Source organism: Oryzias melastigma, linkage group LG15 (assembly GCF_002922805.2).
Source record: "Oryzias melastigma strain HK-1 linkage group LG15, ASM292280v2, whole genome shotgun sequence".
NCBI classification, from domain to species: Eukaryota; Metazoa; Chordata; class Actinopteri; order Beloniformes; family Adrianichthyidae; genus Oryzias; species Oryzias melastigma.
In genome coordinates this window covers 1,806,839-1,820,750 of record NC_050526.1, presented here as the reverse complement: position 1 = coordinate 1,820,750, position 13,912 = coordinate 1,806,839, and the positions used below count along the sequence as shown (strand labels likewise).

The window sequence follows — 13,912 nt, the reverse complement described above, 5'->3', positions numbered from 1 at the left end:
TTTTGACAGAGTTTCAAAATTTTGGGTCATTTCTGCTCGAAAAGCTTTTAATTCTTTTAGTACTTCCGTCATACCGGGTGTGGCACCTGAAACCCAGTCATGGAAATTGGCTTTTGGGACAATCATCTCTCTGGGAGGGAAGGAGCCTAAGCTTGTGCGAGAATTAGAGAGGCACCGGCAAGATATAGTTGGGCTTAACTCCATGCACAACCTGGGCTCTGACATTCAGTCCCTCGAGAGGAGTTAGACTCTCTACCATTCTGGAGTTCCCCATGGTGAGAGGCGGCGGGCCGGGATGGGCTTATTCGTGAGCCCTCAGCTCAACCACTAAGTTTTGGAGTTCACATCGTGGACGAGAAGGTTGTGTCCCTCCACCTTCAAGTCGGGGACAGGTCTCTGACTGTGGGGTCTCTTTGAGGGGTACTGGAAAGTTCCCCAACGGGGGACTCTGTTGTCGCCCTGGGGGACTTCAATGCCCACAGGGGCAAAGACAGTGGCACCTGGAGGGGCATGATAGGTAGGAGTGGCCTCCTTGTTCTGAACCAGAACATTGTTTTGTTGTTGGACTTCTGTGCTCAACAATGTTTGTCCATAACAAATAACAAATATTATGTTTGAACACAAAGGTGTCCATCAATACACCTGGCATCAGGACACCTTCAGCAGGAGATCGATGATCGACTTTGTATTTGTTTCAGGCGACCTTTGACCACGTGTTTTGGACACTTGGGTAAAACAGGGGGGCAGAGTTGTCCACTGATCACTACCTGGTGGTGAGTTGGATTCACTGGTGGGGGAGGAGGCCGGAAAGACTAGGCAGACCTAATTGAACTGGGGTCAGCTGGGAACGCCTAGCTCTGCTACTTTCCTGAACTGTGGTTGCAAGGTCTCTGGCGCCTTTCTAGGCGGCAACCCCTGAACCTGGTGGTGGACATCAGATAAGCATGCAGTCAAGCTGAAGAAGGAGTCTTATCAAGCCTGGCTGGGTTATGGGACTCCAGAGGGAGCTGACAGGTACAGTCAGTCTAAGCGAGCTACGCCCCAGGCTGTTTTGGAGGCAAAAACTTGATCCTAGGAGGCGTTCGGTGAGGCCATGGAGAAGAACTATCAGTTGGCCTCGAAAATGTTCTGGCAGACCATCTGGCCCCTCAGGAAGGGAAAGCAGTTTTCTGTAAGCATAGTTTTCAGTGCAATTGGGAACATGCTGACCTCAACTGGGGACATTGTTGGGCAGTCGAAAGAATACTTTGAGGATCTCTTCAATCCTGCTGACATGCCTTCCCTTGAGGAAGCAGAGGGTGAAGACACTGGGGTGGAGTTGTCCATTATGAAAGCTGAGGTCACTGAGGTAATCAAAGATCTCCTTGGTGGCAAGGCTCTGGGGGTGGATGAGATTTGCCCCAAGTACCTCGGGTCTCTGGATGCTGTGGGACTGTCTTGGCTGACACGTCTCTGCAGCATTGGGTAGCAAATGGGATCCAGACTCTTTTTAAGAAGGGGATGGAAGGTGTGTTCCAACTACCTGGGAATTGCACTTCTCAGCCTCCCTGGGAAAGTTTATGCCTCAGATCCAAGAACAACAATGCGTTTCTAACAATGCGTTGTTAGAAAATGAAATTGCAGAAAAGTAATTAATAAATGGTATGAACACCTCTTGATTCTCATCTTTAGTGCATCAGGCCTCTCTGCAATATTAATATATTTCTCTCTCTTAAAACATCTTTTCAAATTTCTATTTATACTTTATTTATGATTCTTGTTCAAGTTTTGCTGTTTTGTTGACTCTGTAACAATCTTGACTCAAGAGCTGCCAAAGAAAAAGGAGGAGCTAGTTAGCGTTATCTATAGCGTCTAACAACAACGCTGTCTCCAGATCAACACATTTTATTCATCTGTCTGTACCTGTTTAAAGTGAAGCAGCTTTATCTGCCAGCATGTTCCGCTGTTTTATCAGCCAAACTGAACGCCACACAGGTGAAGTGACCGCAGGGGTGGAGCATGCCTTGCGTTGCATGTTAGGTGACATGGAAAGGACCAAAGAAATTCACCAAAGGAAGAGCTAATAAACATTGCAACTGGTGAGCGTTAATTTTGGACCCTTCAAAATAAAAGTCTGTTGCGATAGACTCATTTCCTATTGAGAAAAAGTTTTATCATGATAAATATAATTGTTTTATCGCCCAGCCCTACCCTGAAAATTGCTTTTTCTTTAAACAACATGACTTTAGTTCTGTCTGTGTTCAATACGACCCTTAGAGAAGAAAAGATTCGGGAATTTAGTTACAGCTCTCTTGAAGTAATGCTGCTACTGCCTCTGAGGAAGGGCAGTTGGAAGTTGTTCTTTATTAATGAACAACTTATCTTAACAGATAGTTGACAGCAAAAAGGTCCAGGGCAACAAGCAAGCAATTCACAGTGGTCAACAATTCTAAAAAGAAGACTGACGGAAACAAAAAGGTAAAATATGAAAAAATACAAACTGTAATATTTGAAGAAGGGTTTTACTGACAGGTTAATGAAACTCATGTTATGTTGATGTTATGGACGGTGTGTTACCGGAATATTTAACATAACTATTACATGTATACCAAACAGTTACTGAACAACCCGCAGGGCAGGAGCGTCCTGTTGAATTTTAAAAAGGATCTCATTACAAACTGTCTCTGAAAAGGCTGAGCTGTTGTGGAAGTCACCTTCAGCTTTTCACATTCCCAAAGTCAGGCTGGGGAAAGTGGGACAGATTGTGGGGGTGTGGTTGTGTCTGTGAACCCCCTCTCAATTTCACTATTTGGCCATAAGTCATGCATTCATGCTATTCCAGTTCAGATCAGAAATAGAAGCCACTCCCCTCATATTTTCATGGAGACTGCTGCCAGGTTCTTCAGTTTTAGGGCTCCGAGCAACAGTTGGACCATCCCGTCATCAACACAAACTCCCGTCACCCAGCCCTCCCCAGGGGCTCAGCATATTGAGGTTGTTTCACTTCAAACATGAGTGCATGTTGTGGGTGTAAAGCACCTTTCCTGTTCTCTGCACAGACTGAGATGGGGACCAGGCCCCCGGGACCCTGCTGATGGGACAGCTTATGCCACACATCCAGATGGTAAAATGTCACAAAAATGCCTGGAGGGACCAGACAGGCTCCAGAACAGATCCAGCTAAGTGACTGAGCCCCCACACATACAGCACCATCACCAACCATCACAGACAGAATACTGGCTTTGCTGCAGTCAGGCGTTCTTCTAGGTTGCATTTGGCTGCTTTTTCTTGAAGGACCATTAGAGGGTAAAGTGTGAGATCTTTGACCTTCATCGGACCAGGAGAAATTGAAATCATCACCTCATATCATCACAACCAACTTGCATCCATTCTGTTTGTGGTGCCATGACCATGAGGGGTTATCTGTTAGAATACCCATCTGCAGAAGTCTTCTATTAAAAGCCTTTCTGTTTGCTGCTTATTCTGAATTCATGACAACTGCATGAGGCTGACATCAAACCTGTAAAAGTCTTAGTGAGAGCCCCAAGTCTCACAGCTTACGCAGAGAGCTGAGCTTTGGAGTGAACATGGTGTGTCTTTTTTGTTTTGAACAGGTGGATTTCATTCTGTTGATAAACTTTGTTTAGTGTATTTTTGGGAGATATGATGTCAGTATTCTCATGTTCTGTACATTACCAAGTTTAGACCCTCTTGTATGTAACGTTTTTTCAGCCATTGTTAAGTTTGAGCTTTAGTCTGACATTGAGTCACCAGACCTTAAAGGGGGGATAGCTCCGCCCACTTTGTGGTTTGCAAAGATCCAAAGTAAAAAAGTTGAAGATTGTCATTTAACATTTGGGCTTTGTATTTTTCTATGAAAATATGTATTTAAAGTCCCACTCCAGTCATCTTTTGATCCATCTTTTGATCCCAAAAAAAAAAAAAAAAAAACCTGTGTCATTGTCAGATTTCAACAGTTTAGATCCAGATTCCAGCTTCGACGAGGAAAACAAAGACGTTCATGGATCTATTTGTCTGCAGGCGGATGCATCAGAATGGAGCAGAGCAGGGAGCTTGTGACAATGTCGTTCAGACTGCATTTTTTCCATCTACTCTGATTCACGACTTGAATAAAGAAATAATCAGAAATGTAATTTTAAGCTTATCTTTCTTTAAATACGTATTTCATATATACAAGAAGAACATGTTAAAAACACCAAAAACACTCTTTTCTTTTGAGTCTAAACTGCATAAACAACAACTTTAAGAAGTTCAAATCCGTCACCTGCACTGCTCTTTACAATGAACGTGGTTTCTCATTGCATTTACACAAACTTTACAACTTTTTGTGCAAATAGAAGAGGTTTTTTTTTATTAAAAACAAGAAAAACTCTCCTTGACAGTGTTACCAGATTAGGTGGATTTGATTCTGAATTTGCAAACAAAGTTTGCTGTGGGCGAGTGGACATGATTTGGGTAGATTTGGGATCAGTTTGCTGGGTTTTGGTTCCGTTCAAGTAGGAACAAGCAGCCAGGGGGGGCAGATTAGTCCTCATCTTTACCTGCCATCATGAGATGTTTACTATCAATAAAATAAATGCGTGTCCACTAATCTGTGCTTTAGATTCGATTTCTGTGAATGATTCCAATCATTTCTATCCTGTGAATGTCTGTATTTTGGCAGTTTCCTGTTCAATAACGGTATAGGCTGTGAGGTCAGGCAGAATCGAGCTCTGCCTCACATTAGATTGCGATCCAATGGAAACTGAGTTTAATGCATGCCTTTAACTTACTCAGCAATGATTAATGCATTGACTTATTAAAAACAATTAATGTGTTATTGACATCTTTATTACTTGTTCGGACATGACATAACGCCACACTGAAGAAAACATAAAGCGAGACAGGAAGTAGCTCTGCCTCAATGAAGAGGGTGCACGTGAATGATTGATAATAGTGGGAACATTTTGTCTTTTTAATTTCTTGTAATAGATTTGAGTTAATGATAGAAAACAATATAGTAGTATGATAAAAGCAATTCCTCAATCTTTGTTCCAAATATCCTCCGGTCTAACGATAATGATCAAATGCTGCTTCCTTCTCTGTTGCTTAATCGTCCATCTACTAAGCCCCAATTGTCCAATTCATTTATACAGTTTTTGTTTGTGAAGTGAAAAGTTCCAAAAAAATAATGCAGTTACAAAATTACACAAAATAGGAAGTGGGAAAGTTTCATGTTAATCCAAAATGCAAAGAAATTCACTTCAAAATGATTACTGATGTTTGCCTGCAGGGAGGCGTTACGTTTTTATATTTTGGTTGTCAGGAAAACAGCTGTGCTTGTTGAGATGGTAACATAGAAACAATGGATCATTTGTTTAATTAATGCATGCATGTCAAGAGTTGTTGGGAAGAATTTTCTGTCTGTGTTGCACAAAATTTAAAACAATACCAAACAACTTTAGGAGTAATCTAGTAATTTAGTTCCTCTTAATATTTAATAAAAACTTGGAAATCCCAACAAACTCACAACAACAGGTTTTTAAAAAACAAATCATTTTAATACATTTCAAACAGACATTTATCTATGTTTAACCTCACTTAAGTTCATGAAAAGTAAAAATTCAAGAACACTGCACTTTTGATCATGACAAAAGGTGTGTGAGTGTATTGGGGGAGGGGGGGGTCCATCCTTTTTCTTTGGCTGATCTTGTTGTTAGAGGGGAAAATGAATGAACATGTTTGCTCTTTGGTGGTTGTTAATAAAGTTTAATTGGAGCCTGTTATGCTTTGCACTGACGGCAAAAATGGTAGATGTCACATCATTAAAAATGTCTCAGAATTTGACTTTCAATTAAAACATAAAGAAATAAATAATTTGATTACTGCTATTCACGGTTAATTCATTACTGATCAACTTCTTGGGCTTTTTTGTGGGATCAATGAGTTTTTCGATGACCTTTAGGCTGGAAAACTGTGACGATCTAGCAACACTGGTCCATGAAGCTCAGAAAGGGTTTTGTGGTCGTTTACACTCATAGTTCTGTAACTGCTGGTAGAAACCGGGATTTGGGCAACTCGATGGCCTCGCCTGCTTGACTTGGCTGAATGCATCATCAAATGAAAGTCCTTCTCTTAACATCAGGTAGCCAATCACAATAGAAGAGGAGCGTGACACGCCGGCGTTACAGTGGACCAGCACCACTCCGCCCTGCAGGAAACCAGACACACAAGTTAGCTCGTTAGTTATCAATCGGGGGTACTGTTTATAAGTATTAAAACAAATATAGAATCAAACAATGGACAAGTGCCTGAATTTAAGTCAGCAATTTAAGACCCAGTTGGCTTTTGTTGAATGTGTCTTTAGTTTATTGTATTTACAGTGGGGATGGAATCTCCAACGTTTAGCCTCAGTCACTACTGCCCTTACGGGTGGATACGATCTGTCTACAGGTGAAGAATGGGCAAACCTGGAGGGCAAACAGGAACTCTTAAGATTGTAGACCACCTGGTGAGCTAGTAAAGTAGACATGTTCATGCACATTTTGTCACGAATCAGTTCTCTGTCCCCCCCTCTGGCCTTCAGCGGGAACCATCTCCAGAGTTCTAGCACTTCCTGGTTCTACACACTTCACTTCCCATCAGTCCTCCCAGGAGCCTCACAGCTGGTTCCCATCAGTAATCACTCCCAGCAGTATTTAGTCTGAGCAGTGATCTCTGCGCGAAGTCTTGTTTGTGCCACTCTGCATGCATCACTGAGCATTCTCAACCTGACCTGATCTTCTTCTTCGTCTGCCGCCTGCCCTGACCCTCGCCTGGACCCTGACCACTCTGATCGTGATGCCTTCATGCTCGTGTTTGATCTCTGCCTGCCTGACCCTGATTTAGCTTTGTGGACTTCTAGCTGTGCTTCAAACCTGTTCTCCTGTCTGTGCCAAATAAACCTGCTGCACTTGGATCCAGCCGCCTGCCTGGGAACTGCAGGACACACCTGCACTCCACCTGAGATGCAGACCTGCTCTCTACAACCCCCGTACAGGCCTGGACAACCTAAAAACCTGCTGCACCCATATGGGGGTTGACTTGTATGAGTGCACGTGAATAAGGCTTTGGCTAATTAATGTGTGTCCTGTTAATTGATATTAAGAAATTAATAATAACATTTTTTTTAATTTAACAGGAAAAACATATTCTTCATTCCTCATTAATAGTAACTGAAATATGATGAATCTGCATCAAAATAGAACTAATCATTCACATTAACGTGGATAACCTGAAATCATGGGCTGCATTTCAGTTTAAAAGCTTTGGGTTTAAGGCAGAAATGGAGCAGAACTGAAACTCTGAGCACGTTTTTGACTTTCTGTGCCAGCCATTGTCCATTCTGGGACAATCATTTAGATGGAACCGAGGGTGTTTTCAGTGCTTTCCTTTTAAAAGGTAAAGAATCAATGAGTTCCTGTGGGGGAGCATGCTCCATGTGAGGAGAGCATGCTCCAGTCTAATGAAGCGTGCATAGAAAACTCTACTGACTGAAGCTGAATGAATCCTGGGGGAGCCTCCAACACTGCGAGCACGCTTCATATCACATGTTCCCATCTTATGTTCTGTTTATAATCTATCTCCTGACGCTTGCAAAAAAAAAAAAAAAGTGAAGCAATGCAATCAGAGAATAAAGCAAGTAAAATGACTCCAGCGACGCAAATGCAGAGCATTTCTGGATTTAAATGATGCTCTTCTCAAAGGAATAACAAAGCTGCAAAGTGTATTTATTTGCCTAAGAGTCCATTTTGACTTTAAACACCAGTCATTATAAATGCTTTTTTTAAAAATAATTTTATGGAACAAAACTTTCCATAATAACTTTTTGCCAACAATAACAACCTGTCCACAACCTGAATTTCATAACTGAAACATCTTTTATGTTAAGGCAAGTTTCTCATGTTTGAAAGACAGTTTAGTTATTCTCCAGTTTCTGATTCAGTCAGATGTGCATTTTGTTTTTGGATCTGTTTGTCGGCAGTTTTCTGATCATCTTTTAGCTTTCTGACACAATAAACACATTTTACCATTAGAACACTGGAGTGATAGCCACTGGAAATGGCTCTGGTCATCTAAGTAGATCATGCATCAAAAACCAGACATTTGGAACTAGAATAGTCAGTTTTTATTCCTTTACCACATTAATGATGTATAGTGCATTTCTGTATAAAGTTATATTCATTGAAAATAGTGCTTTTCTTTCAAAAACAGGAAACTTTCTAAGTGACCCCAAAGTTTTGAAGGTAGTGTATGTGTGTTTATATGTCTACACGTATTTGTCTGCACGCGTGTGTATATGCATGTGTGTACCTGCTCTTTGGCCTGATCTATAAAGGTGCTGCATTCCTCCATGTAGGATGTGATGTCTGTGTCTGGGAGGTCCAGGATCTGAAGTGTCTTGTAAACCATCTGATGGGGGAACAGGTTTGAGACCCCATAGGCCACGTTCAGCACGTGGGACACCTGCAAGGAGGGGTGGGGGGTGAGTGAGGCTGCAATTTACGTCTGCACTGTCTTGCTTTCACAGCAGCAGACAAAGAGTCTCTTGTTATGAAATATGCTGAAGGTGACAGACTCTGGGAGGGCGGGGGTCATTTACATAAACAGTGAAAGTAGAAAGATGGTTTGGATTCCCCCTTTGGTTCCTATCTGCTGGGCGCCCTGCAGAGTTAGTACCTTTTTTTGAGGAATCTTCATCCATTCTTCTTTACAAAATCTTCCAGTTCTCTGAGACTTCTGGCATGTCTGTTACTCACTGCTGTTCAGGTCTATCTATAGGATCAAATGTTTATTTCCTGTATTGTAAAGAGAGAGGCTGGGAACATTCAGTCCAAGTGGACCATGTTCTCCACCTCTACTGTCTGCTCCTGTTCGGAGCTGTGGTTGCAAGTTCTCTGGTTCCTATCGTGGTGGCAATCCCAACACCTGAGTAAGAGATGCCGTCAAGCTGAGGAAGTAGCCGTACTGAGCCTGGCTGGACTCCTGAGATGACTCACAGGTAACTTTAGTCTAAGACAGCTGCGCCTTGTGCTGTGATGGAGGCAAACACTGGGTCCTGGGATCAGTTCTGTGACTATGAATCTCAGAACACACATGTCCAACCTTGATGCAGATGGATCACCCCGGGTACCACTTCCGTCAGCTAATATCAGGAAACTGAGGCTGCAATTCACACAGACTCACCACAACTGGACAATAGAGTCTCCATTTCTTCTGTGACATTTGAATCATAGGGTAAGAATTTGGCATCAATGCATGGACCTATCCTGACTTGTATCATGGCTGCTGGAGGTGGTGTAATGGGGTAGGGCACGTGTCAAAGTCAAGGCCCGGGGGCCGGATCCGGCCCTCCAGATCATTTTATTTGATTATTAATAACGGCCCGATGTTATCTTGCGCTAATTTCTAACTAGTAGAATTTTAACAAAATATATTTTTATGGAGAGTAAAATATTGAAAGTTATTTAAGGTTTAAGTTGATTTATTCTGGAATAATATTCTTGCATTTTTATTATTCATAATTTTGTTAAGTTACGGTTTTAAAGTTTTAAAAAATAGCATTCTGTTAGCTTTCCGGACTATTTTAGGAATTAACTAAGATTTTTAAGCCATTTTGGAGTTTAGATAATATTTCAGCTACATGTTAGGTGTTTTGACTAATAATGTGTTTGACTAGCTTACAGCATTCACATTAGCATTATCACAAGTAATGCTATATATCTAGTTTATAATTATGTTAAAAAGTTAGTTTTAGAGTGTTCAATAAATGCTTATCTTGTTCAGCCCGAGACCTAAGGTGTGTTTTAGATTTTGGTCCCCTGTGGGATAGACATTTTCTAGGCACACTTTGGGCCCCTTACTACCAACTGAGCATGTTTACAACGCCACAGCCTCCTTGATTGTTGTTGTGTACCCATCCCGGCCACTTTGTTAGGACACCTTGCTGGTACTGGGTTGGACCTCTCTTTGTCTTCAGAACCCCCTTAATCCTTGGTGGCAGAGATCCAACAAGGTGCTGGAAACATCACCTTACAACCTCACAGAGTTGCTCCAGATTTGTCAGCTGAACACCCACGATGACAATCTCCAATTCCAGAACATCCCAAAAGTTCTGTTGGGTTGAGATCTGGTAACTGTGGACGTCATTTTTGTCCAATGAACTCGTAGTCACATTTAAATTGATATTTTATAAATCATCTAAGTTTTCACCATCAGAACACGGTTGATTCATAAATAAATATTTAAATATCCAAGGCACTAGATTGTCCTGCACTTTAGTTTTTTAGTAGATTAAGGAGGACACAGCCTAGGTTGCTGCAGGTTGTTTCCCCTGTCAGTCCTCTGTCTGTTAACAGATGTTTTACATCTTTTTGCTCACTTACACATATTTAATTACTTTGTGATCCTTATGCTGCAATGTCTAACTTCTATCTATTGTCCTTTTACAGATGTTCCAGGGATTTCGTATTATTCTTTCATCTGTTTCTTCTTGCCTCACTAACAGCTGTAATAATTACCAGCCTCTGTTTGTCTCAAATCAGTTGTTCCAGTGTTTCCATGCTTGTCTGTCTCTTTCCTCTAAGACTCCAGTCGCTCAGGGGAGGTGGTTGCTCTTACCAAGTCTGGTTCTGCTGGAGGTTTCTTCACCATATTTCCATTTTCCTCTCAGCTGTTGCCTTTCTTTTTACACACAAAATGGGTGTATGTAATCTGTTGGTCCCTAACAGACTGTTAGTATTCAGTTAAGAAGATCTGTACCCATTGGAATGATCTGGAATGAACTGGAGTATGACCAAACTAAACATAAAGCTCTCTCTGAGGTCATGTTTTTACACAGTGTTTTAAAACACCATCAGTCATGAAACTGGAGCTAAATACAGCTTTGAATTGAATTGGTCTTTGGTCAGTGACATGACGGTGCTCCTTAGGTCTTTGATAAAGGAGCTTCCTGGAGTAGAGGTTTAATCCCACAGAGAGGGAGTGACTCTGCACTGCAGCTTTATGAAATCCAGGAGCTCCCTCTGTTGAGCTGGATGAGTCTGCAGGCTCTTGGGTCCTCACTGCTGCTGCAGGCTGCCTGCCTCTAATCTCATGTCACTACACATGTCTCACCACGAGGCAAGGTGAGGGGGGGTATTGATCCTGCTATACTGACCTTAAATTTGCACAGGGTCTCAATGTCGTGGGCTGCATCTTGAGAGGCTAAACGACAGAAAACAACTCGATCAGAAGTCGCAAAGCTGTAAAATGATCAAAGCCCATTCATCTTAAAATTAACATCCATCCTGTACAAAAACGCCTTTGATTTATTTTTACTACTCTGAAACAGAGATATTAAAGGCAGAGGAGGAACCAATCTGGACTTCTTACACAAAAAACACTAGTGCTGGTGAGGAAAACACAAAAGTGTTGTAGGATTCAGGACGTCCCTCATTGGGAAACACAAAAGCCTCTGAAGGAAATATGAGTCAGTTTAAAAAAACAGGCAGTAAAGCTAAAAAAAAAAAGAGAATTAAATCCTCAGAGTGACTCTGGTAGACATGGCTTAAGAAAGTGCTGAAACAAACATTCAGCACAGAAGAAATATTGTCTCCTGAAAAAGGCCTTTTAATGCACAGCTATGAATGACGGATGCAGCACAGGAGGAAGACCTCAAACTGATGCATGAAAGACTGCTTCAGCAGCAAAGCACAGACAGAAAAACCGTCTTTCTCCACTTATCCAGCAGCTCGTGGAGATGGGGCAGTGTCCGGGATGGGGGCTGCTCTGCCTTCAAGTTTCCCGGCTGAATCCTCTGCAGCCGCTCCTCAGTCACAGCAATCTCCGCATAAGCCAAAGCACTCTGACGTGATGGCCAATTCATGGTGATGAGAGGCAAATCTAAAGCTGCAGAATGGAGGAAGAGCTGGGAAATAATCCAGCTCTGGTCCACACATCCCATCAATGTAGACGGAGAAGATTTAAAGTGACAAAGCAGCTCTTACACCACACACAAAATAAACTTTCCTTTTCCTTTAAGCAGCAGATGACATCAAAAGATCCAGTGTGTGTGGCTGACTTCATGTCTTGAAAGAACTCAAATGAATACAGAGCATTGCTGGAGCCTCCGGCGTGTGCTTGTAAACAGGCCTGCGACCCTCTTAGGCCCGTACTGAAGGTTTGGCTCATTGGGTGGCTGTGATGGCCCTGCTGCCCTCCCAAGCAGCTGGTCCCAGCCTGTCACAGCACCAACCACAGTAGGATGGAGGTAATATAAACATGAGCTAAAATTAAGGGGGGGGGCACTGCTGACCTCCTCCAATCATGAGAAGACAAAGTGGAAACGAGGCTAAAGAAGATGGGAAAACCCAGCAAAATATATCACTAGAGAAGACATGCTAGCTTGTTGCGTACACAAAGACAGGTGTCATATTGGAATGGTTTAGATGTCTGTTTACTGCTGTGTTACAACTGTACAAACAGATCTGGAAAAACTAGAATGGGACTTTTCACTAGTAAATTATTGCTGTCAGTTGATAAAGGAGAACTTCTAGAAAACATTTGAACAAGATCTGAGTCTAAAAGTTTGTGTAAATCTCAGTCTGTGTGTAGATTACAATAAAATCACAACCATGCATCAGGTATGCATCGTGTTTCCTATATAATAACCTATTTATTTATTTAAAAAAAAAGTTTGAAATGTTGTTAATTTGTTGCACTTTTTACAAAAATACTATGACCATGACCTGGGAATCATTTTTCTTATTATCAGAGTTTTTTCCTTTTTAAAATCAGACCAAAATTGATAGTTTTATGGTAATTTTACTGGTCTGCTAAACCAAGCCTCATTGTTTTTATACCATTCCAATATGGCGTCGCTCTTTACGTATCTTGGCCAATAATAAAAAACCTGCATGTCATCTCTAGTGATATTAACCTCTATGGGAAACCGTGTATCAGATGCAGTCTATGATCAGAGACCGGCTGCAGTGACTGACAGTGTGTGTCAGCATCATATTACCCAGTAGCAGGAAGGGTCGGACAACCCCAACTTGAAGGTCCAAACTTTTATCTTCAACAAATCCATAGCCAGCTCCCTGATCCAGCTCCTCCACCTGTTCTACCTGCTCATCTCCTTCAGCGTTCCTTCTCTCCAGCAGCCTCCTGCCGGTCACTGTGGTCACGTGTGTGACCTGTTTCCTCAGGCGTGTCAGGGAGAAACCCTGGATCTCCTGAGACAGTGAATGCATCACTCAACTTCCCTGACACCACAACCTGAGAGAAATGCAAGCAGAAAGATTTCATTAACAATTCTACAGCAAGCTGTAAGAATCTCGATCAAATGATTTGTTTTCTTCTTTCTGCACCCACCCGGATCAACGATGGCACTAAAAGGACAGCGTCCTCAAATGAATCCCGACATTGTTTCGTCAAGGGTGACGCACAACGCCTGAATGTGCTGCAGCAAGAAGCCTTTCTTGTTTTCGGTCCTGTCAGCGGAGGCGGAAGCTGCATTAACGTGAGGCGTTCAAGAACTCTCTGTAAAAATCATTCACATAGTATTTAACCGTAAAGGCTGTTTTAGCGGTGTTGCCTGGGTCTTCCTGTGTGTGGTGAAGTGAAATGTAGTGATCTGTCTGTTTGAAGGCTCTGCTGGTGGATCATGCAGGAACTGAGGTTATCGAACTCGAAATAATGCCTTAAAATTAATTAACGCAACTGATTGCATAACTATGTCAACATTTTTGTTTTCTTGGACTAATACTGCTGACATAAACGTTTTTAGAGTTCTGTTGATCTTACTGTTGATGTGTTTTGTACACTCACATTAGGTTTCTGGGTTAACACTTTATAAATTAAAAAAATTCAGACAGTAAAAATAAAGGAAAAAATTCTGCCTGGCCTGTTTTTG

General features: G+C 41.9%; 1 protein-coding gene across 1 annotated transcript; it reads right to left on the bottom strand.

Moving 5' to 3' along the window:
• Nucleotides 1-5,918: 5,918 nt before the first annotated feature.
• On the bottom strand, nucleotides 5,919-13,522 carry LOC112138750 (dual specificity protein phosphatase 19). Its single transcript, XM_024261382.2, has 5 exons — nucleotides 13,372-13,522; nucleotides 13,022-13,275; nucleotides 11,177-11,223; nucleotides 8,332-8,484; nucleotides 5,919-6,190 (listed from the first exon to the last, which is right to left on the bottom strand). Exons 2-5 carry the CDS (start codon nucleotides 13,248-13,250, stop codon nucleotides 5,987-5,989), a joined length of 633 nt encoding a protein of 210 aa, XP_024117150.1. The 5' UTR covers nucleotides 13,251-13,275; nucleotides 13,372-13,522; the 3' UTR covers nucleotides 5,919-5,986.
• Nucleotides 13,523-13,912: the final 390 nt, after the last annotated feature.

Coding starts and splice junctions, on each gene's coding strand:
- LOC112138750 (XM_024261382.2), bottom strand. CDS start 13,250: ATGCATTCACTGTCTCAGGAGATCCAGGGTTTCTCCCTGACACGCCTG. Junction 11,224..13,021: donor CCGACCCTTCCTGCTACTGG/GTAATATGATGC, acceptor TCTGTCGTTTAG/CCTCTCAAGATGCAGCCCAC. Junction 6,191..8,331: donor TAGATCAGGCCAAAGAGCAG/GTACACACATGC, acceptor GGTTTCCTGCAG/GGCGGAGTGGTGCTGGTCCA.